Source organism: Neolamprologus multifasciatus, chromosome 7 (genome assembly GCF_963576455.1).
Source record: "Neolamprologus multifasciatus chromosome 7, fNeoMul1.2, whole genome shotgun sequence".
In the NCBI taxonomy this organism is placed as follows: Eukaryota; Metazoa; Chordata; class Actinopteri; order Cichliformes; family Cichlidae; genus Neolamprologus; species Neolamprologus multifasciatus.
The window spans coordinates 38,282,916-38,307,789 of NC_140445.1; the positions used below are offsets into that span (position 1 = coordinate 38,282,916).

The 24,874-nt window shown below is 40.6% G+C and overlaps 1 protein-coding gene across 4 annotated transcripts; it reads left to right on the top strand.

Moving 5' to 3' along the window:
• Nucleotides 1–2,547: 2,547 nt before the first annotated feature.
• On the top strand, nucleotides 2,548–18,213 carry LOC146514796 (alpha-mannosidase 2-like). Of its 4 annotated transcripts, none has more exons than XM_085168075.1 (24): nucleotides 2,548–2,890; nucleotides 5,730–5,872; nucleotides 6,194–6,412; nucleotides 7,519–7,663; nucleotides 7,752–7,839; nucleotides 8,457–8,540; nucleotides 9,593–9,720; nucleotides 9,805–9,978; nucleotides 10,270–10,456; nucleotides 11,149–11,326; nucleotides 11,844–12,034; nucleotides 12,123–12,320; nucleotides 13,922–14,036; nucleotides 14,332–14,399; nucleotides 14,797–14,965; nucleotides 15,037–15,273; nucleotides 15,516–15,641; nucleotides 15,723–15,837; nucleotides 15,941–16,074; nucleotides 16,165–16,306; nucleotides 16,443–16,576; nucleotides 16,840–17,034; nucleotides 17,213–17,323; nucleotides 17,404–18,213. In XM_085168075.1, exons 2-24 carry the CDS (start codon nucleotides 5,732–5,734, stop codon nucleotides 17,572–17,574), a joined length of 3,450 nt encoding a protein of 1,149 aa, XP_085024201.1. In that variant the 5' UTR covers nucleotides 2,548–2,890; nucleotides 5,730–5,731; the 3' UTR covers nucleotides 17,575–18,213. The 4 variants fall into 4 exon arrangements, with proteins under 4 accessions (XP_085024201.1, XP_085024200.1, XP_085024202.1 ...); XM_085168074.1 differs by having other exon boundaries at nucleotides 2,548–2,878; XM_085168076.1 differs by having other exon boundaries at nucleotides 2,548–2,817.
• Nucleotides 18,214–24,874: the final 6,661 nt, after the last annotated feature.

A 24,874-nucleotide genomic window follows, 5' to 3' on the forward strand; every position in this document is an offset into this window, starting at 1 on the left:
AGGACACAACGACTGAGACTGTTGGAGCCGGGGCTCGAACCGGCAACCTTCCAATTACAAGATAAACTGCCAACTCTTGAGCCACGATCGCCCAAAAACATAAACCTTTAATTGTCCCACAGGGGGAAATTTGGTTGTAACAGCAGCAACAAAAAAAACCCCAAACACATATAAATACAGAACAGGACATAAATTTTTTACATATTTACACAATCTGCACTTTTTGTGTATTGTACCTCTGCATTAAAAAGTGACATGTAACTTCCAATAAGTTAGTATATATAAACTGAGAAAGGTAATGTGCAATAAAGGGAGAATAGAAGCTGCTTATGTCAGAATTTAGGATTTGAGCATCTCTGATTGAGGCTGCAGAGACTTTGAACCTCAGTTGCTCCACCTGAGAAGTGGAAGTGGTAGTGTCAGGAACAGTGGATGAATAAACCCCTTTGAGTCTCCGCCGTGTACAAACAGAGCATGTGTCTGTATTATCAAGGACATATTTACACACATTTGAGAAGCAGTTCTACACACCAATATTTGTATGGGAGAGTGAAAACATATTCTACATTAAGAGCTCGTTCAGTCCTTTTCTGTGTAAACGCCATTATTGTTCTGGGACTGAGGGATGTTCTGATGGAGGAGTGTTGAATTTTTAAAATCCCAGATTGAAATGCTGTTGTCAGCTGTGATGCTGTAGTTGGTTAACGTTACAGCGTAGTCGCTTAAATCTGAACTATAGTGTGATAAGTATTTAACTTTAGTGACAGTTACAGTCACCAGGAGCTGTTCATAATTAAAAAGCTGCTCCATAAACATGTTTTCAGACCAACAAAGATGTTTTCTGTGTGTGATGGTAATATTGTTTCATATCAAACATCTGGGAGGAGAACAGCTGTGCTGGTGCAGAACACCAAAGAAAAACATCTGCACACATTGGCATTTCTGGGTAGTAGTGATGGGATTTCCGGCTCTTTTTATAGATCCGGCTCTTTCGGCTCGGCTCACTAAAAAGAGCCGGCTCTTTCGGCTCCGAACCGGCTCTTCAGGTTGTTTTGTTGCTTTAATTATTTAATCATTAACAATAATATAAAATTATGCAGAAGAGGAATTACTAATGTAAAAAAAGTGGTTTTATTTATATATGTTTATATATGGCCCCTAGAGACAAAGCACGTACAAACTCTAAAGCATATACAAACTCCAAAAAAGCACGCACAAACTCCAAAACACATTTCTAGCGTTTACTGAACTTCCAAAACAGAGCTACCCAGATCACTTAAATTACACAATTGAAAGCATGTGTGTATTGTTTGTGTATTTATAGACAAGCACTCATATTTATTCAAATAATTAAAAAAAAAAGTTCATTTACCTGTTACTACCACACACCAAATCCGGTTGTTGATACTTCCTGGCTTGTGTAGCCACTAGGTAACAAAAGCTCAACACTGCGCCCTGCATCCTGGAGCACTTCTGTTGTCTTTTGTACGTGCTTCTGAGTTTTTACGTGTTTTGGAGTTTTTACGCATTTTAGAGTTTGTACGTGTTTTGGAGTTTGTACGTGCTTTGTTTCTAAGGGCCACCATAAGTATATTTTATTTATTCACTCCACATAAAATGTAATAAATAAATCATATAATACAAAAAACAACTATTTACATTTTAAACTTTAAACTTTTTAAATTTTCAGCTTTTTCCTTTTAAACAAATTTAACGTGAAACAACACAAAACACTGCAAACCACAACACAATTAAATATAAATTAAAATATTAAAACAAAAAGAAGATGCACATTCTCTGTCATATGGGCCTGCATGATTTCTGAATCCTTTATCATCTGCAACTGAAAATAGTGGATGATTACTATACCTTTCTAATGTGACATTGTTGTCCCTCGCTCTCTTTCTCTCTGGCTCTGTTCCTGTGCTACTGCGAGTGTAACTAACGCCCCTCCCCCCTCTGCCCAGCGCAAAGTACAGGCCGCGCATGCGGAGTTTAGCGGACAAAAGGGCGAGAGAGAGGGTGAGAGAAAGAAAAAAAAAAAACCTCACGGCTCCTAATAAGGAGCCGGCTCGCGTCGTTCACTTCAAAGAGCCGGCTCTAAGAGCCATTTCGTTCGCGAACGACCCATCACTACTGGGTAGAGCCACAGGAGTCGCCCCCTGCTGAACATTATTTTCACACATTGGGAACATAAAAGGTTTTTTACATTAGAAAAGTTTCCCGATGAACACAGAAATGTTTTAATTATTCAACAGGTTCCCAACAACCAGATAACACCTCTGAACAATGAAACGAGCATAAAACAGAGCCACCTTTGTTTTTCTTTCAGAACGTATTAAACAAAGAATGTTACTGAACAAAGATCTGTTCCCAATGTCAGCAGGTGACAAGAAACAAAAACATAAAGCTATAAACAATGATATAAAGTATTTTGGTGATATTCAAGAAAGTTGCAATCTGCTTACTGAAAAAAGTCAAATATAACAGGGCCGCCTTTACACCACGTGACTCAACGGAAGTGACGTCGTGCTGAGTAAGCTCAACCAAGCAGGAAGGAAAACAAACGGCAGTGCGCAGGCGCAGCAGCAGAAGCAGGCTGGTCTGACTCTGCCAAAAGTCCGAACATTATTTTTGTTCGATTTTAAGAAACTTTTAATTTATTTATTGTTTTTTATTCGGTTCGTTTTCGCGGGAGGCTGAGGTCACGCAGTGTCGTCATTGCGCACGTAAACTGCGGCACAGGACGCAGGGAGAGCGCGAGACCCGCCAGCGTTTGTACCACCCGGAAGTAAGGAAGGAAAAGTCTGAGTGGAAGTTAGTAAAGTTTGATGAATTTTTTGTCGGAGGTTCTTAGACCTGCAGCGGAGAGCATCAGGTGAGCCGGCAGGTGAAAATATTCTAAATTATTTCTATTGGTCAGTTTTACTGCTGCGTGACAAGTTTGACTTAAAGAGCAGCTGTTTGGTCTCCGGAGAGCTGACGGGAAGATTTTACTGCAGGAAACGTGTGAAAGTTTCCTGTGAGCAGGAAAATTGTGAAACATCCACAGAAACCCTGCAGACTTGCGCAGTTTATCCGAGCTCGGAAACTCACATGTTCATCACTTGCTCACCTTTTAATGTCCCACAGAGGGAATGACACTCTGCTGCTGTACACGAGACACGAGGACAGGACATAAAGCCAGTGAACACATCAAATAATACAACATAAAACACATGGGAAACCTCAGAGTTTAGACAAATAATGTAAACCTAAAGAAAAAACACACACTTAAACAAACGTAACTTTATGGGTCATGCTCTGTGAGCGCTTCAGTACTGTGCTTTCTCCTTCATATGCACTAAAAAGTGAAAAGTCTGCACATATTAAATTTCTTCAAACGCGCCTTTAAACTCAGAGTTTGGAGCCAGAGGATGTTCTCCAGATGTGCGTCACATGATGCTTCGTTTCCTGTTCGCTAGTAAAGTTTTTGGCAGGAATTTTGTGCTTTTTTAAATGAATCAACTTACAGAAAACACAGAAACCAGACAGCAGCTGACAACATAAAGATTAAATATAACACAGCGAGTCTCACATTTAACTCTTTCCTCCTGAAAGTGTGCTAGGAGGAACCGTTGAAGCTTTTTTTTGAACCATCACATTTCAGAACAAAATGACTGCATGTGTACAGGCTGCTCTGGTACAGAGGAGGGCGTCAGATGTCGACTTTATGGGAGAAAAGCTTAAAAACTTTCAAACAGCCAGGTAAACGGTCTGTAATGTGCTGTAACTCACTCTCTGCTTTGGAGGGCACAGCTGGATCCTAGAGGAGGACTTCTGAGAGTCCGGCCTGTTTTTCCTGCTCTGTGATTAATGATGATATTTTGATGTAAATGATGTAAATCTGTGTAAAGGAAAATTCAAATGGCAGACAGCAGGTTGTACTTTATATTTAAAGCAGAGATTCTGCGTCATTTACTAATGATTATTAATAAGGTTTCAGTTCATTTTCTGCCTGCTCAGACTCTCTCTGCTCTCCTCTGCATGTTTGCTTTTAAATGTGTAAAGAGTTAAACTTAATGCTACAGTTTGTAGAGCTAGTAGCAACTTCATGAAGAAAAGTTCCAAGTGTGCAAAAAAAGTGAGTGTGTGTGTGCTTTTTCTTGTTAATAATATCAGCAGCAGTGCAGTAACCCTCCTGAACTCTATTAATGTCTAAAAACTTAGCCTGACTCCTCCCCCAGAGCTAACCTGCTGGTTTTAAGACTGAAAACTTTGCTTTTATGGAAACGACTGATCTTCCTGGACTGAGCAGTGACACAGAAATGAAAAACAGGTTCAGCAAAAGTTAAAAAAAAAAAAAAAAAAAAGTTATTTCAGCAGAAACTCTGAGTTCACTGTCCTCAGGAAGGAAAGTGCTCACATCTGCACGGACAGATTGAAACATCCAGATCTCTGAAGGTTTCCGATATTTAAAAGCCCCAGCATGTTTAAAACTGAGTTTTCTTAGATCTTCTGATCATATCTTTTATTTCTTTAAAGATTCCCCCCCCCTCCTTTTTTTAAAGGGAAAGACTATGAAATTCATCCTGCAACATGACTGACTTCCTGTTGTATGTTATGCAAAGCAGAGGACAAGTAAAGCGAGTCAGGGGAAATGCACAGAATTCATTAACAAGTCAAAAATCGTCTCTGTGAGCTGAGCCGCTCCGTTTGATCCATGGAGGCAGCGTCACTTCCAGACTAAGAAATCATGACTGAGTGTTTTCAGATGCTATCTCATAGCCTTAGATCTGAACACCTGCAGCTTTCATGTGATTGGTCCTTTTCTTCTTTGTATTTGTGGCCATAAACTCTTTACTTATCGGCTGATAGTCTGTCATCAGTGTCAGCCAGTCAGGAAGTATTCATTCAGTATTCCTGCTGGAAGAGGTCACGCCAGGTGAAGCGACTGCTTTAACCTCCAGATCTACAGAAGAACAAAAACAGGAACCATGTGTTAGACTGCCAGGTCAGGTTCACCTGTCAGGTGTCCTACCTGTCGGGCAGACCCTGTCCATCTGTTGTGGTCCCATTGGTCACATGGTCTGTGGAGTCTTTAAAGAGGTCAGACAGTGAATTAACACATCAAGCCTAAAAGTAGTCTGATTACTCTGCGGCACTAATATAGAGATGATCGTAAACTTCTGGGCCGATGCAGGCGGTTAGAATATCAGTAATTTATTTTTAGTTTGTTTATTTTAGTCCCTCTGAACTCTTGAGCAGTGAAACATTACAGAAATAAAGTCCTTCAGCTCTCTGAACATTTAACCGGTGCAGCAGTGAGAGCAGACAGCTGCTGGGCACTGATAAGAAAACATCAGTCAATAATTCTGATATCAGCTCTGAAATATTTACTTTGACAAACGGACTCTGAGGTTCAAAGTCTCCACAGTCTGTTTGTGCTGACCTGACTTTAAACTGTTTCCTGCTCAGAACGAGCCTCGACTGCACCGCTAAGCATTAACGATCAACCTGTTGTTTTATCAGTGAAATTAAATTAAATAATTTTATTTGATCATTTTTAATACATTTCCAGCATCGAGCTCATGAGCCTGATTTTTTTTGCACATGCACATTATAAAATAAGTGTAATGTATAAAAATTATTACATGACATACAACCTACAGTTTTCCTAAAAATCAAAGCAGAAATTATTGAAAGAAAAAGTTAACTGATAGAAAATGTGTTTTTTTTTGTTATCATAGCGATGAAGAGGAGTCGGATGTTGGCGGTTCTGGTGGGCGGAATCTTCTGCGTGGCTGTGATGTCACTGTACCGCATGCTGGACCTCATGCAGGGGTCAGACTCTAAGCGATATGGGGAGCCACCTGGTGGACAGGTGGATGCGGTGCGTCCATAAAAGTTTTAATTTTTTTTCACAATAAGAGCCTGTGGATTTTCAAAATAGTGTCATTTGTGAGAAAGAAAATTTAAACTCTTTTTTCACATTAACTTAAATTTTCTTTTTAGCTGTTATTCTTGTCATTATTCATAATAATAATAAAAATAAAATTGGCCCATGATGATAATAATAATAATAATAATAATAATAATAATAAAGTGGTAGTGGTAACTTTTAAAATTCTATAAATATTTCATTACCAAGGAAAGAGAAACGAATTCAAACTAATTATAAAAATTGAACCAATCAGATCTGGGGTTTTTTTAGGATTTGGCCCACCTCCAGCAGAAGATTGACAGGTTGGAGCATCTCCTTAGCGACAACAACCGATTGGTTGCCATGCTCCGTGACACTCTGCTCCAAAGCAAAGCATCAGCGTGGAAAAGAGCCAACAACAGTATAGACTCCGCCCTCAGCAGGAGGGGTGAGGCTGTTCCTGGCTGCCGATTGGCTGAAGAGATGAAGGACGGAGTGGACGGAGTTCAGGTCTGCAAAATTTTACATTTATATTTTGTTCAACTTTAGAAGATTTTTATTTTTAAAATGAAATTTTAAAAATAAAACTGACAACATTTACTCAAGTTTTTCAGTTTTTAATTTTTTATTACTTTTTATTTAAAGACGCTGATATCAACACTTTATCAAACGGGAACCAGCAGTTTAACGTGTGACTAACATGGCATTGGCGTGGATCGGCTGTAATGTCAAATGAATCAAACACTTATTTAAGATAAAATTTATTGATCTTAAAAGTATTTGACCCTGAACACAGGCAGATATGGTTAGCATGTTTAGCATGTAGCTGCTGAATAAATAAAAAAGTAAATCAATGATATTCAGCATCCAAACACAGGCTCAGGGAATCTTTCAGTAAACACTGGTGTGGATGTAAACGAGCAGCTCGCACACACTGTGTCAGTTTCATGGATGTGTTCGTGCTTCCTGTTTACCTTTGGTTCCTTGACATCACAGTTACGTGATTCTGGTTTGGCACCTCAGGTGAATACACTGTGAAAGTTCATCCTCCTCACATACTGACACACATTCTGATCTCTGTAGATTATAATACACTAAACTATGAAAGTTACACTGGCACACATCCAGCCTGTAAGGACAGAAATGTCCTTTTTTCACTCTCTGAATATCTAGAATAACATCCCAGCAAATATTTCTATGCAGAGTAACGGTTGTTTGAGTGTGTCCACCTCTAGTTTGAAAAGTCATGCTGACATCACCGTGTGCTGGACATCCTCCTTGGTCTTCCTGTGTTTGAGAATTGTCTCCTTTTATTGATTAGAACAAAATTAAATAAAAGAATCTTGATGAGAACAGCTTGAAGGGTTCATAATGCTGGAGTCTGGAGACAGAGAGTTTCTCTTATTGATAAAATCATGATAAAATCATCAGTTGCTGACTGATACAATAATGATTTTATTTTTTAGTTTAAATGGGTTTCGTAAGTTTGAATGAAGAACTGAAAGTTACAATAAATATAAATATTCATAGGAAAATGTGTGTAAATCTTTATTAACATATTCAAAGTTTTTATTAACATAGAAATAAAGTTTTAATAATAACCCCTCCTCCCTCAGCTGCTGGATGTTTATGACCTCCTGCCCTTCGATAATTCCGATGGCGGTCCCTGGAAGCAGGGCTTTGAGATCACTTACAAGGGCGACGAGTGGTCGGAGCAACCTCTGGAGCTCTTCCTGATTCCACATTCACACAACGACCCTGGTGAGTGAGACTCTGAGACTCTGATGGCGTGACGGTGGCTGAACTAACACGTGGAGGTGATTTGTTTTTTTTGTTCTTGTTGACACAGGCTGGATAAAGACGTTCGACACGTACTACCACGACCAGACGAGACACATCCTCGACAACATGGTGGTCAAACTGAGCGAGGACAGCAGGTACGCCCACTTCCTGTGCACTGACGCGCCTCACAGACGGCTTCCTAAACCTAACCCTAAAGTCAGGTTTAATATTAAAGCAGCATTTATCAGCAGATTTGTATCTTATTATATTAATGTTTTTTATTAACCACAGAGAGGGTTTAGAGGTTAAAATCAACCTTCATAACCAGGCTAGCTGAAAACGACCCCACCCAACATTCTGTTCTCTGATGGTGTAAATGTATTTATTTATATTTTTCTTTGGTTTTCCCACCATGACACAGAAATTAGATCATTTTAGACACCTGTTAAAAATGTTTGGAGCTTTCAGAGTTTTATAAAAAAGTATGATGTGAAGTATGAGTTTTGCCATCATCCAATGAGATCAGGAATAAAATACAGATCAGAGTGACGATAAAACAACAACAATAAAACACAAAAACAAAAATCATGACGTGAAACAAGGACACAGCAGCACAGACTGATGTTGGTTTGACTCTGAATAGGAAGAAATGATGTTCATATTTTTAAGTTCATCAGAAGTTTGATTTCTTTATCAGTTTGTGCTTCGTGATGCTGTTTATTGATCGAGTTCCTGACAGATTATTGATCATGTCATGTTTTCTGCTCCTCAGGAGGAAGTTAATCTGGGCTGAAATCAGTTATTTCTCCAAGTGGTGGAACGACATCGACGACCAGAAGAGAGCAGCAGTCAAACGGTAACTTCTCCTCAAGCTTCCTTTCATTTTCATGTTTGTTTGGGGGTTTTTTTGTTTGGTTGGTTGGTTTTTTTTTCCAGTCACTTTTGAACATACAGTTTTGGTTCATTGAGTCTGTATCTGATGCCATTTCTCCTCTCTCTAGTCTGAGCGTCTGCTTTGAGTCTCATCTCTTTATAACATGCTGGATGTTGCTCCATCCAAAAACCCACCAGTCATCATTCTCGTCCTCTCTGGCTTTTTATCAGCACTGTTCATGTGCAGCTCGTCTGTATACTCAGTTTTTAAAATCACAGCCCATCACAGCTTCCCAAATATTTGAAGGATTCAGAATATTTCAGTGGACATGAAGCTCAGGATCAGGACTTTCTAATATAAACATAAAGCGCTCAGCAGCAGATTAATAACAACCTCGTGCTGTGGGGGAATCCTCTCAGACCTTTTTTGAACTTTGGGTCTGTTTTCAGCGACTACTTCCTGTCTTGTGATGGCGGCTGTTAAAACAGTTTAACCCTCATCCTCCATCTTCATTAATGCTAATGTGTTAATGTTAGTCTAACCAGAGCTCTGCAGCTAACCATCAAGTAGCATAATGTCAGCTAACATGACTTCACTGACCCTGCAGACATGGCTGCGGTGTAGTTTTCATCCTCTTTTACAACCAGAGTGATATCAGTGCCTTTCAGTGTTGTTGAAATCCTTCAGTCAGACCGTCGTACAAGATGTCATCCTTAGATGGATGCTAACCCCAGAAAATTGTGGCTGTCTGAATGTTAAACTTTATTGTAACAGCTGGGAGGAAACAAACAGAAGCAGACTTTATTTTTTTAAACTATAACTAAAATTGTAAGCTGTTTCTTGCTTATTCTGAATTTTCCTTTCAGTTTAATTTCACTTTTTCTCTTATGTCATATTTCCTTTAAAAAAAACTTGTAAGTTTTAACCTGCTTAAATAAATGTAACTAAATAATTTCTGTTAATTTTTGTAATTAAAAAAATGTATATTTTCATCATTTGAAGCCATTTTTTCCCCTGTTTTCTGTTTCCTCCAGCCTGGTGGAGGCGGGGCAGTTGGAGCTGGTAACGGGTGGCTGGGTGATGCCCGACGAGGCAAACTCTCATTACTTCGCTATGCTGGATCAGCTGATGGAGGGACACCAGTGGCTGCAGAAACACCTGGGTCACATGACTCCCCTGGTTGGCACGTTGTTGTGATGATGTGTTTCCTGTTCGCGTGGTTAACCGTGGCGTTTTCTCTGTGCAGGTGTGAAGCCGAGGAGCGGCTGGGCCATCGACCCATTCGGCCACTCCCCCTCTATGGCATACCTGCTGAAGGGGGCGGGGCTTCACAACATGCTCATCCAGAGAGTTCACTACTCTATCAAGAAGCAGTTTGCCCAGCAACAGACCCTCGAGTTTCTATGGCGACAAAGCTGGGGTAAATAATGTTTTTTCAGTGATGGAAAAATTAATCATGAACAATACAAAAGACAAAAAACATTTGGAATTTTGACAAAATATAAAACAAATATTTGAAATAAGAATTTAAATGATTAAATATTGTAAGTCATTTAAAATGTGGATTAAATTCAGATTTTTATTAAATTTTTTAATTTAATGGTGTTACTGAAGAAAATATAGTCAAAAAACTTTATTAATAACCAATGAAATACAAAAAGGGAAAGGGGCAGTTAGAAGTGTTTAACTCTGCCCACTTCCTGTCCATCAGACTCCTCCTCCCGTAGTGACATCACATGTCACATGATGCCCTTCTACAGCTATGATGTGCCGCACACGTGCGGTCCAAACCCAGCGGTCTGCTGTCAGTTTGACTTCCAGCGGTTGCCTGGGAGACGGACCTTCTGTCCATGGAAGATCCCACCAAAGCCAATCACAGACCAGAATGTCCAGGAGAGGTGAGCAGGAAGCGGGGCCAAAGAGAATAACATTATTATTATTATTATTATTATTATTATTATTATTATTATCATTAGGTGTATTATTGAATTTTGGAGCTTTCTTCTTTTTAAAAGTTATGAATAGATGAGGATATTTTATTTTATTTTACTTTCATTTTTAAGGAATTTTCGTGATTCATTTATTTATTTACCATTCAAATTTAGGCAACTTTTAAAATTGTTTTAAACTTTTTTTTTTACATTAAGCAATTTTATTGAAAATAAATTGAAATTTTTTATTCAAAACTGTTTCATGGATGTTTTATGTTTTAACATAATTTCCACCTTTTTAAGTTTTTTATTTTTCTTCCTTTGAACTTTTTTTCTTGACATTTTAAATTTTGATTGCTTTTTTAATCTTTTTTAGTTTTATTTTCCTTTTCTTCTTTTAATTTTTCCTTGACATTTTCTTTTTTTTAACCGTTACTTTGAATTTCAGGTATTCTAAGTAGAGTAAAGGTTATTGTATTATCATTGTCATTTCCTAGAATGACAGTGATAATACAAATAGTTTTCTAACAAACTTCATTAATTTAACATAGCAGCTTCTCTTCTTCTTTGGTTACTTTGCTGTATCTCTGCTAGTTTTGTGGTTTAATAATCACTCTGATTGATCAGAGCTTTTATTGATCCACCTGTCGTCCTCTCAGAGCGCTCCTCCTGCTGGATCAATACCGTCAGAAGTCGCGACTCTTTCGCTCATCTGTCCTTCTTGTTCCTCTTGGCGATGACTTTCGATACGTGGAGTCAAGCGAGTGGGACGTTCAGTTCAACAACTACCAGAAACTCTTTGATTACTTCAACCAGCACCCAGAGCTCCACATCAAGGTGAGCTCCCAGGACACCTGGTACCCAGGTGGGACCGAGTATGCAGCCATGTGGAACTCCACGTGTGATTTTTGCCTGCTAATATTTATCATTACTGCCTGACAAATAGGTTTCTCTTTGCAAAAATGACTCAGACAAACTTGACGCAGTTCCACAGGGTCTCGATCACTTTTCTAGAATATTTTATTTTATTTTCCATTTGTTGAATGTCACACTAATATCCAGTAAATACCCATGCAAAAGAGTTTTTTTTAATTATTATTATAATGAATCACAACTCTGGCCATTGTTGTTTCAAAAATTTATGTGATTAAAAACTATCAGTGTGTTTATGTCTCATGTGAAAAATGGCAAACACAAATATGATTCATGATATCTAAAATATTCTGAAACAACATCTGGACATACAATACAAAAGTGACAAAGAAAGCAAATGAGGTTGTTATCAGTGCAAACAGTCAAGTCAGTAACATCAGCTCTTCGCTGATCGACAGCTTTCTTCTTCTCTTATTTTCAGGCTCGTTTCGGGACGCTTTCTGATTACTTCCAGGCTCTTCATCGGCGTCTGAGCACCACGAGAACGACTCTGCCGAAGCTCCGAGGAGACTTCTTCTCGTATGCCGACCGAGACGATCACTACTGGACCGGGTACTTCACATCCCGGCCATTTTACAAACGCCTCGACAGGAAGCTGGAGGCCACGCTGAGGTACCGCCGCTCTGTGTGGTTACACGATACACATCATGATGTTGTCTTTATTTTTATGGTGACTGTCTGAGTCTTCTTTCTGTGTCAGAGCAACAGAAATCCTCTTCAGCCTGACACTGGCTGAGATGCGTCGTTCCCATAGCGATGGTCGTCTGGCTGAAAATTTTCCAGCACGTGAGTACTTCCAGTGGCTGACAACGGGGAGGCGGAACCTGGCGCTCTTCCAACACCATGACGCCGTCGCTGGCACCGAACGGGAACATGTGGTGGTTGACTATGGGACCAGGTAGTTACTTCATGTTAGCAAAGTAGCATTTTAAGATAATCGGGAAATAAACGCAATACATTTAACTTAATAAAAGGTCAATCAAACACAAACAGAGCATTAATCTCTGCCGTGTGAAAGAACAGCCAGGTAAACGTAGAAGTTTGCAGTAGACACATTAGCAAGGAGGGTGGAACAATAGAAGAAAATATGTACAGCACTTTCTTTAGTGAATTGCTTTTATAACTTTTTTAAACTGACAAAAATGATCTGAGAAAATGCAAAATACGGTGTTTTAAATAAGGATATCTAAACAATTTCATTTATTAAGCGAAAACCGCTGATCTGTTCCTGTGTTTAAAAAAACTTAACAAAAATGTCCCTTTTTGTTAAAAAACAAATTGTGAAATAACAATTTCACAAGAACTGGAATCTAGCATTTGAGATAAAGTCTTGTTTTTCCCTTTTATCATAAGAAGTGATAGTGTTGGCCCATTCCTCTCTGCAGAATTGTAATAATTCAGCTACACTGGAGAGTTTCCTAACATGAATGGTCACCTTAAAAATTAGATTTTGTTTTGAATTAGAGGGGTGAGTTGCTAGCGTGTTTTGGATCATTGTCTTGCTGCATAACCCACAAATGTGTGGTTTTATTAATTACAGCAACTCGTACAGGTCCCAAAGGACCAAAGCAGCCCAGACCGTCACACTACCACCCCCATCTGTTGCTCTGATGATCTTATGAAGTGCTGTTAGTTTGATGCCAGATGTAATGGAACGGAATCAAGGTGCAGCTTTTTTTCCCCCCACAGAGTATTTTCCCAGCAATCTCGGGATCATCATCATGTTTTCTGGCATATGTGAGACAAGCCTTTTTGGTAGCAGTGGTTTTCCTCTAGAATTCTCCCGTGAGATCCTTTAGCCTGCTTCAGTTTGTAAAACAGTTTCTGTTTAAGTGAGTTCTGATTCAGCAGGTCTACCAGGAATCAGGTCTGGGAGTGGCAGTGAAACTGAGCTTAACTTTCCAAAAAAATGTGCTCAATCACAGTTACTTCATAATTAAACAAGAGGGATAATTACTTTTTCACACAGGATAACATTTTTTCTTAATAAATAAAGTTATAATTTAAACAGATTCATTTTCTATTTAAACAAATAGCCTAATATCAAAATTTGTTAAACATGTAATTGTAACAAAACTGCAAAGAAATATCAGGTATGGGGAAAAAATGCCTTTTCACAGCACATCAGTGTTAGCATCACCTGTATCTGTGTATTATTTTTAGCATTAGCCTGTTTTTTGTCTCATTTGTTTCCTCCATGCTTTCTGTTGAAGGACGGCGTCGCCACTGGCAACGGTAACAGGTACCACCACATCTAGTGTGTGCAGTTAGCATTTAGCATTAGCCTCCCATGACACCCATTCATCTAGGTTTAGCATCTAACACTAATAGTCCATCACTCCTGTTAAATAAGCGTGTTGCTGGCATGTTTTTGCCGTGTAGACTCTCAGTTGTCTTGTGTTTGAAGACTTTAAATATTGAACTGTTTCCTGAATTTAAAATTAAAGGAAAAAACATAAAGAAACAGAAAATTTTAGCTAATGTTTGTTTGTTTTCCAGGTTATTCCAGTCGATCCTGAATCTACACCAGGTGTTGCAGAGCTCTGCTCATTGGCTGCTCCTATTGGACAAGAGCCAATATCACCACGACCAATCAAAGCCCTTCTTACAAATGGTGACTTTTAACTTTCCTCTGGACTTCATATATTTATGAAGAACCTTTTTAATGCTTTCATCCTTTAACGTGATTTATATCCAGGTCCATGTTTTTATTCTTGGTGGAGCAGCTTAGTTCATAATAATCCTTCTTTATGTCATACTGAGCCTTGGTGCAGATCCTCAGGTCATCCTCCATTTCTTTACTCCTTAAAGAGGCTTCACTGACTTTCAAAGAGGAAGTTAAAAGATGAGTTTAGACAGTTTTAATGTTAGAAACGATAAACTGTTTTAATGTTGTGACTTTCCTCCAGGACGAAGTGATCTCGGCGCAGGACGCTCTGCCTCAGAAGACCACGCTCTCACTCAGTTATGAGCCCAGGTAAGTGGGTGGAACTGAAGAGGCCTTTTTTTCCCCTTTTTAAAAAAAAAAGTTAAGGTGTGAATTTAATAATGAAATAATCCGGTTATTTTATTATTTTACTACTTCTGTTTAAACTGAGCTTTATTAATACTTTTGATATTGTGAATGTGTAAATTGAACAAAGGGGGGAAAGAGCAGATATAATCTCAATTTTGTATTTACAGTTCAGATTTTAGACGATCGTCTTTATGTCAAAACACAAAACAATAAAGTAGAAAAAGTGTCTTTAAAAAGTAATAAAATTAGTGAGAAAAAAATGGCGTGCCTCTGGGAGTGTAAATGTCAGTAACTCCTGTTAGCGGCTGACTTCAATCACAGAGCAATCACTTCTATTGATTATTGTATTCTGCTTCAGGTCATTGATCATCTTTAACCCCACCGAGCAGCTCCGTACCTCTGTCATCAGCGTCGTCGTTGACTCTCCGGACGCATGGGTTATTGACGCTGAAACGGGCCGACAAATGTCCACTCAGATCTCTGCGGTGTGGGCGGAGCCAAGCCGGCCATCCACAGACACTTTCCAGGTGAGAACCAGCTCACTGATCAGGTTATTGATCACTGCGGTTTGCTTTAACTTCCTCTTCTCTCACTTTAGCTCTCCTTCGTGGCTGAACTTCCTCCTCTGTCACTTGTCGTGTACCATGTGACCAAAGCATCCTCTGGCTCCACCCCTCGGGCACGCTACACAGTTCATTGTCGTGGCAACCCGCCAGATATCCACACCGAGCATTTCCAGGTGTCCAGCCTTCAAGGATCTGAGGCAGACACACCCGTGTCGCTTAGCAACAAACACGTCCAGATATGGAGCTCACCTGAAACGGGCTTGCTGGAGGTCAGGATTTTCAAACTAAAAGTCTGTTGTGTGAATGTTGTTGGCAGACTTCGTATTCTTAGTAACAAACTGTAAGAACTGATACATTCAGTAAAAGGGATTAAAAATAATGAAAATTCAAAAACATGATTATAAATTGTAAAAATCTGAGTCAGGATTGCTTCAGTCTCTGTACGATTACACCTTCAAAACCAGCAAAGAAGAAAATCATTTTGTTTACCAGCTTTTATTTTGAAATCCAGAAGCTCCGCCTGCAGTCCGGTCTAGTCCGTAAGATCCAGGTTCAGTTCCTGTGGTACGGAACCAGAACCGGATCCCGGGACAAGAGCGGGGCCTACCTGTTCCTGCCTGCGGATGAGGGGGCTCAGGTAAGACCAGCATGAACACACCTGAACCTCTCGCTCTCGCTCTCACTCTGTCCTCTGACTTGTTGTTAATGTCTCCTGCAGCTCTACACATCCTCTGAACCTCCATTGGTCCGCGTCTCCAGAGGTCCCATCTTCTCTGACATCACTTCCCATTTCCCACACTTTACACACACAGTGCGACTCTTCCACCTGGATGGTAATGACTTCATTCATAAATTTATAAAATAAATTATAAATGATTCTAAATCTGAATTTGCTTTGAATAATTCTTAAGCGTCTGCTCTGCCTGCCTGTCCCAGGGCATGCTGGGAAATCCCTGGAGATTTCAAACTTGGTGGACATTCGGTCTCAGGTCAATCGTGAGCTCGTCATGAAGATTGTTAGTGACATTGCCAGTGGCAACCGCTTCTACTCTGACCTCAACGGTTTCCAGGTTTTTACACAATTCTGCTGCTTTTAGTTTGAAATGCAGTCCCTTCATCACTGTGATTCCTTACTGAGTATTGATCTGTTATCGGTATAGATGCAGCAGCGTCGAACGCTGGCGAAGCTCCCCCTGCAGGCTAACTTTTACCCGATGACATCAGCGGTGTTCCTGCAGGACTCGACAAGTCGCCTGTCACTGCTGTCGGCTCAGAGTCAGGGTGTCGCGTCACTCAAACCAGGTGAGCCCACAGTTTACATCACATTTCTATTCTGTTTTAATAGTAGCAAAATTATCAGATCAGTAACGTTGCTGTTTAAAGAATCACTGCAGACGGTGTGTTGACCTTTGACCTGTGTGACTCCTTACCTTTGCAGGTGAACTGGAGCTGGTGTTGGACCGGCGCCTGCAGCAGGATGATAACCGTGGCCTTGGGCAGGGTGTCACCGACAACAAGCTGACAGCGAGTCTGTACCACTTGATGCTGGAGGACCGTGGGGGCGGGGCTAAGGTAAGGGACAGAAATAATAGGTGGCAGAAATAATAGCTAGATTTGTGGGTGGGGCCTAGTCTCACGGCACGGTGTTTTGTGAGATCAACGCTCATCACTTTTTTGCTTTTGTTTTTAAATCAAAGGTGACTCGATTACTTTGAGCAGAAAATACTCGGAGTAAAGTTCTCGATATGACACAGAAACAAACCGCCGTCGGAGCTTCGACAATAACAACAAATACTTTTTCTTACTCTGGTTTTATTGTGTTTTTGTTCTGACAGGAAGTGGGAGGAGCCTCAGTTGATCACCTGTCGCTGCTTGCCCACTTGGCCTCCCTCTCCCTCTGCCACCCGCCCATGATCATGGTCGCCCCCAGCAACAGCCAGCTGCCAAAGCTCCGCCCTTTCCAGCCGCTCCACTCGTCGCTGCCGTGTGACATCCACCTGCTGAACCTGAGGACGCTGGAGGACACGCAGGTGAGAGATGCACCTGGAGTACAGGTATAAAATGAATGATGAGATAATAACCTGTGTGATGTCACTGCGGTAACAGTAAGGAAACACCTGTCGCTCAAGCTTCCTGTCAAGGTTCTTGATCAGCACGAATTGATCACCTGTCAGAAACGAGGTCATTTTTTTGTGTTTGTGTAAACAGGAAGCAGATACACCATCACAGGAAACCGCCCTGTTCCTCCACAGGAAGGGGTTTGACTGTAGCACCGCCCCCGAGCCGACGCCTCAGTGTACGTGGAGCGAGCATGAAGAGGTGATGACACACTCGCCATTTATTTAAGATTTAAAATGACAAGATTGTATGACTTGATTTTCTTCTTCTTGTGTTTCCAGGTGAACCTGGACGACCTTTTCTCTCCGCTTCAGTTCCGATCAGTCCGTCGGTCGGGTCTCACGCTGCTGCGAGCTGACGATGAGCCAGAGACCGCGCAACAGCGGCATCCGCCGCGCATCGCACAGCTGCGGCCAATGGAAATCAGCGCTTTCCGCGTACAAATGGACTGAAAATGATGACGCTGCTGCAGCCACTGAGCAGAGATTGGTACTCATGGTTCTCACAATCAGAGAGCAGACAAACAGGGACTGAAAAAAGTCTAATTTAAGGTGAAAAGAAGCAGAAAATTAGAAGATTTAACAGAGAATTTTTTTTTTTTATCTCAGATGATTGTCAGACTCGGAGAGAAAATCTTTCAGGGACTAAACAAAACAGGAAACGATAAATAGGAAGAAAGGATTCTTTCAAAATAAAAGCCATGATGTTTTCTAGTTTTAGTCCAATCAAAGGTCACATTATTTATTCAAATGAAGAAACACTGAAACTGTGATCAGTTGGTTTGTCCGTTCGGTGTCCAATGAGCATGTGCGAGAGTGTTTCTATGGTGATGGTCTGTTACTGCTGTTTTACCTGTGAGAGTGTGTGTAATTTTGTCTCATTCCTCTGCTTCTAAATGCACATATTGATATTTTTTTATGATTTAGTTTGTTGTCGCTGTGAAAAGAGAAGTTGCTGGGAATTCTGGGGAAGCTTTTTTTAATGTAGAGATTCTCTCGGGTGAAAGAAAAAAACAGAAACGATTTGTTAAAATGCTTTTACTGCTGGATAAATTTGTGTTAATATAAATAAATAAAAAAAGTTGTTTTATACTTCTGAAAATTTTTTTACAATAAAGTTCCGAGTTTCCTGTTTAAGGACTCAGTGATGCTTTGTTTGAAGGCTTCAGTCTGGTCACATGGGTTCATTTTTAAGGTGGTAATTGTAATTTAAATATCTTTAAAATAGTTTCAAACCTTCAAAATTAAAAATGACAAAATCGGGGTGAAAACAAAAAGTTGTCGCATTTTCTTAAACGACTCATTCCTTCTCTCTGCTTATCTCTTCCTGTGCCCGCCTCTCTGGTTGGAGGGGCCACAAATACAGATAGACAAGAACTGAACTAAAAATCAGTGAAAACAGGTCTAATGGAGTGATGAGTCCAAATTTGAAATTTTTGGTTCGAATTATTGTCCACATGTACAAGAGAAGTCCAACAGTGAGTGTCTAGCCCTCTGTAAAACACAGTAGCGGGTCAGTCATGGTTTGTGTCTGCGTTTGAGCCCGTGGTGGGAGATCTTTGGTAAAGATTTTGATTCACCATGTTAAACCATCTGGAAAGAATCTGATTGGCAGACGCTTCATGTTTCAGTGTGACAGCGACCCTAAAACACACCGACAGTGCAGTAAAAGCAAATCTGAACAGAAAAACACACAGTGGGACATAATCAGTCAAGAATTGGCCTCCCAGAGCTGCTTCATTAAACACATTTGGCAGTTTATCTGGATACAGATTAAGACAAGTTAAATTTTACGCTTACACTGAGGCTGAATTTGCAGCTTGAGGGCCCCCTAGTGGCTGTGGGATAGTCTGAAAATGGGGAAAAAACAGCTCAAAAACTAAGTATGAAAATGAAAATAACAGATTGGCTATGGTTTATTTATTTATACATGGCAGATCTGTGTAAGCTCTTTAGATAACTGTAAATTGTAAGCTTGGATCTTCTTAACTTGACTTAAAATAATAATATTTCTTCATTACATAACAACTTAAAAATCAGAAAAAAAGGTACAAACAAGGAAGACAACATGAAACATTAGAAAGCAATGTAAGGTTAATCCACTCCCATACATGCCAACCCTCCCAATTTTTCCGTGAGAATCCCGAATTTCAGTGCCCCTCCCGAAAATCTCCCGGAGTCACCATTCTCCCAATTTTCCACCCGGACAGCAAAATTGAGAAACCATGTCTCAGATTGGCCCAGCCAATTCCAGTTTCCAACAATGGCTACTACTACTGCAGCTACTTAGTTTTAATATTACTCTTATTACTCTTTCTGGGCCGCAAAATAAACTTTTGACATATTTTCATGCGAGAATGTAGCTGTGTAAACTTCAAATATCTCCTCGGTTTATCAAGAAATCACATACTTGCAAAAGTGCTCTTAAGGCGAGAAGAGCGGACTCCTGGTACAACGTTTTCAAACCCCCCGCGGTCTTTCGCTACTCAGGCTAAACATGATATATAACCCACATAGCAAAATTGGTATGGCCCAGATCTGGCCCACACAATGTGCTTACACATGGCCCACATACCGCAAAGAATGACGGCCCTTTGGTGGCCCAGATCTGGTTTACCAGAGTCAGCATGGGTCAGCAGTCACATGGGTCAGCACAAGGCCAGTTGCAGACACACTGGTGGTCCTGTGCTGGGCCACGTGTGGATTACCTGGCAAACCTGATCTGGGCCACCAAAGGGCTGTTATTCTTTGCGGTATGTGGGCCATGTGTAAGTTGTGTGCAGCCACCGGCCAGTTTCAGGCACACTGCTGTCCCAGAACAGTTTTAGCTCTGGCCCCTGATGTCAGCCTAATGTGTACCTTAATCAAACCATGTAATAAAAATGTGCTGGAACATGATAGTGCAAAAGAAATATGACGAAACTCTGTTCAGACAGTGAATGGACTGATTCTTATATAGCACTTTTCTACTCTCCCGGATTACTCAAAGTGCTCTACAACATACCACATTCACCCACTGTCTCTAAACCAGGGGTCGGCAACCCTGGGCATGAGTGCCACAGTTGGCATGCGAAGGGTTAACTGATAGCACGACCATAGCTGGACTGGCCATCGGCCCGCCGGGCATTTGCCCGTTTTTATGGGCCGATGATTTTTTTAAAATTTATTTTTATAACAGTATAAACAATGAAAGGTGGTGGATTGGCCAGATGCTGGCAGATGTGTAAAAATAACTCAGTTGTTTGGTGGTGGCTATGGCGGAGCTTCCACAGAGGCCAGCAGGTGGATGAGGGAAAGGGGACGCAGGAGGAGCAGAGACCCGAGGCGGCCGCCGGTCCGAGTATCAGGTGAACTGAACTTCAGGTAAGAAGTTATGACCTGCAGTCTATCTGGCTCAGATATAAACCAAGTTTAAGTGTAGTTTATTTTCGTTGTGCTGACTTTTTACCGTCAGTTACAATAACTCGTACTGCGTACTAGCTAGCACAACGGAGTTTCTACAGCTGGGTGGGTGCTATGTTACTGATAGTTAACTTTATTTTATTCATAAGGTTAGTTAGTAGAGTTGTCAACCGTCCCGTAAAAACTGAATCCTCCCGCATTCAGAGAAAATATTACACGTTTTGTATTAAGGTGAAAAGGAGCACAGCATGTCCCGAACTTCAGCTAGAATGACACAAAGCTGGAGTTATTCTGTGTCTTTACACTGTCAGCTGCCTCTTCTTCTCTCATTCAATCGTGAAACTGATCAATGATCAGCTGATTGGCTTTTCTCTCTTGTTTGTTTATCGCCCACTTTGCGCCAGAAAGAGGAAACCAGCGGATGTTGCATTAAACAACAGCAGCACGTTTAAGCTTGAACAGCTGTTGTTAGAATTTATTTAATATTAATTTCAAGTATCAGCTGATGTTTGTTGGAGCCACGGCTGTAAAAGCTGCTGGTCATGATATCGGTTTGGTTATCTGGTGAGAGGGAAACATGAAGATGAAACCAGGAGATTTCCTTACTGAATCATCAGAGCTGAACAGGTGATGGAGAAACAGGTTTACCTTTTAGGTGACATGAATGAGTTGAAGGGAAGTTATGAACTGTTTCTGAGAGACAAATAACACCAGGATCCTTTTCTAAGTAGCTGACAGCTGGTAACTGTGCAGGGGCGGGTCTAGCAAAGTTGTGCCAGGGGGCCAGGTAGGGCATTAACAGGGAAAGGGGGGCACAAAGAAATACTTTTCTTTCTTATTCTCATTTAAAATATCTGGCTTTTAATAAATAATTATCTGAATCTTACAACCAAAGTTTTTATCTGATGTACAATGTATAGAAATCATACATATACCAACAAGAATGTACATCACTGTCACAACAGCGTTTGTTTTCATTCAAAGGCTTTATGGCTTTAATACCTGGTGGGCCGGCCTCTAGTCAAAATGCCTGGGCTGATTTTTTGTCCCAGTCCAGCCCTGGGCACGACATGCAGTGAATTAATCTGAGCGGGTGCATTAAAAAATAAATGGCTGCGCCAGCGGTGCACATCGCAAATCAGCTCGCATAGACGCATTAGTTGTGTCGCTTTTTAATGACAGTATCTTAGCTAACAACCCCAACTACCAGATTCAACTTGTAATTGGCTAAAAATCACTTAGCCTACTGGTTAGAGGGACGTTGCTAGCTGTCAGTTTTTTCAAGCAGTGTTGAAATCTCCACATTTCGACACTTCAAATGCCTCAGGAGCTCTTAGCTCAGCGCAGCAACTGTTAATATAGAGCGTTATTAAATTTATTGCTAATGCAATTATAAGGCACATTGACTTCTGAGGAAATTTTCGATGGCACTCGTCATCAAAAAGGTTGCCTACCCTTGCTCTAACCTGAGTGCTTCCTGACTACATTCATACACGTTCACACTTTTGACATGCAGACTGGATTAGCCAGGGATCAAATCACTAACCTTCTATTCAATAGGTGTCCTGCTCTACCTCCTGAGCTACAGCCACCCAGTGATAAGCATGAGTAAACCCTCACTAGGTTTTGGATAAAATGTACACTCACAAACCTGTCAAACCTGCATTTGAAACGTTGGCTACCATAGCACTATAGTATTGCAACATGGCATTTGGGTCTTCTAACTAAAACAGGAAAATAGGAACATAAATAGCACCATCACTGCCAGACCTGGCCCACATCTGGTTAACATACACCCTACCATGACAGGCATCAGGCAACAGGTCTGGCCTGGATCCGGCATCAAGCTGGCACTTGACACCAGATCCGGGCCAGACCTGTCTGCTATGTGGGAAGTCGCTTAGATAACTTAAAATTATATTTTTTTCAGTGTTTTAATTGTTCCTGAGTAAATCCAATTAGCTGAGATTAAAGTTATAGTTTTCACACAGCTGAATAAACATCAAAGAGAAAACTGATTAAACAAAACTGTGAGATGGTCTAAAATTTACTCCAGTGTTGTGTTATATATTAGCGAGAGAGGAGCAGATGGCTGAGTTTATTAAACTGCACCGAGACAGCTGATGATGAAAATCTGAAGGCTAGACTCTCCCATTTCACAGCCTCACACTTCCGCCCTTCTCGGTCTTCAAAGGACCCGGCCCACGACTGCGAAGGCCAGGTCCTCCGAAGGATACAGCTTATGAATTGGGACAAAGCTAGGATTTAATGATTTGACTATAATAACACTCCTTAATGATTAATTATTTGAATAAATAAATCTTTGATTTGATATATTTCAGTTGGTGTTTACTGAAAATATTGCTTCATGTTTATGAGAGCAAGGAATAATTTTATGGGAGTTATGGTGACTTTTACAAAAAGGCAAGTGGAAACAAAAGCATCTCCCTCCACTGCTTAACAACAAAGACTGGATCACATTAAAATTTTTTAAATGTAATAAATGAAAACTAATCAATTGCTATACAATATTTAGATTTAACATTAAATGTCATATTTAGATATAACAGTTCACACTGTTAAGACTTTTAAATGTAGCAGAATTAATACTTTGATCAGTGTCACTTTGCTATGCTTTATAGCTGATAAATAGTAGCTGCCATCTGAACATCTCTCTCTCTCTTTTGCTCTCCTGTTGCTGACTCTGCATCTGGGTTTCTGCTCACCTGACTCTCATACCTGTCGCAGGTAGGAGTCTTGTTTATGCCCCGCCCCCTTGGCCTGATCAGGTTGTTCCTGATTTGTATTTATGTTGGATTCTTACTTTCCTGGAGGCTGTCCCTCTGAGGTTTGTTGGTATGTCGTTTATTATTTTGTGCTGAAAGCTGAATTCTTTACCTCAGGTGTAAACAGGTGTTCTGATTGTAGGCTGTAGCTGGGGAAGTCTGGCACTGGCTGCTTCTTCCTACGACCAAGCGACGCTGCTTCATCAATGAGAAACTTTAACTTGGATTTATTTCTGTTATCATCGCTCCCAGGTAGGCTAAATGCGCTGTGTGCGGGGTGGTAGCCGTGAGGCTGCTGTCATGCCTACATGCTACTTCTCTCTGCGCCATCCACACAGAGAGGGATTCCGACGCCTTTTCTTTCTGAGCGATCCTTTTCCCACTGAGAAGCTGGAGCATCAACGTCACATAGCGCTGCTTCAGCGGCTTCCAGCTGCTCTCTGTGCGACGTTCACGAGCCACACGCTGATGTTCCTTGTGGGCTATGTCAGCGTTATGTATATCGCTATTCCTGGTGCCTTTAGGTGCAAATTCAGCAAACCATTCTTCTGAAGACATGGTTGTTTAAAAGGCTGCTTTGGTTCATTTTCCTTAGTTGGAATAAACATATCTGTAATCACTTTGATGTTCTTTTTGATGTAGCTACTTTTTAAAAACAGCTCAAAGCACATCTGTTTAGACAGGCATTTAGGTAATATTGATGTGTAGTAAACTGTTTTATTGGATATGCTATTATTCCCATGTGAAGCACTTTGAAATAACTTCCTGTTTTAAAAAGTGCTATATAAATACATTTTACTTACTTACTTACTAGTGTTTTATGTGAGTTAGTGCTAAAATCATAGCACTGAACATGCAGTATAATGTTTCTCCAGACCCTTCCACGTCTGTTACGTGTGATCCTGTTCTCATCTGTAAAATTCTGGAATTATGTGGCAAATGCCAACCAGGCTCCACGGTGCTGGAGTGTGAGTATATTGGATGTTCAGCCTCAGGCCGCCCTCATGAAGTCTGGTTGTGATTGTTTGGTCAGAGGTCATCATCAGTTTTGTTGCGTTGCGTTTAATAACTTCTAACAATTCTCTATAGACGTCGATATTCCTTAACAAGCTGGTTTTGTTTAGAAAGTGTAAGACTCACCTGAGAGGTGTTATATGTGTTGAGACGAGACGCGTAAGTGTGATGCGTAAGTGACTGAATAAAAATATTGGTGGCGGCCAGTGGTACACCTCAGCCTCCTAGGAGATGCACCTATGGTATCAATTAAAAAAAATCATATATAGCCTTATTCTCAAATTATTGCATTTACAGGTTTAAAAAAACTTGACCTCTGACCTTCAACCTTGAGGACAAGGTCTCTTACATTCAAACTCTGAGATCTGAGATTTTTAATAGTCACACGTACACACCTATGGTATCAATTTGAAAAACCTACATCGCTTCATCCTCGAGTTATCGCATTCACACACTCGGGTGTCAATGTTTCCCACCTGGCAGGGTTGTGATAACACTCCATCAAAGGCTTCAGCTTTCTGAAGACTCAGTGTTCCTCAGGCACACAGCTT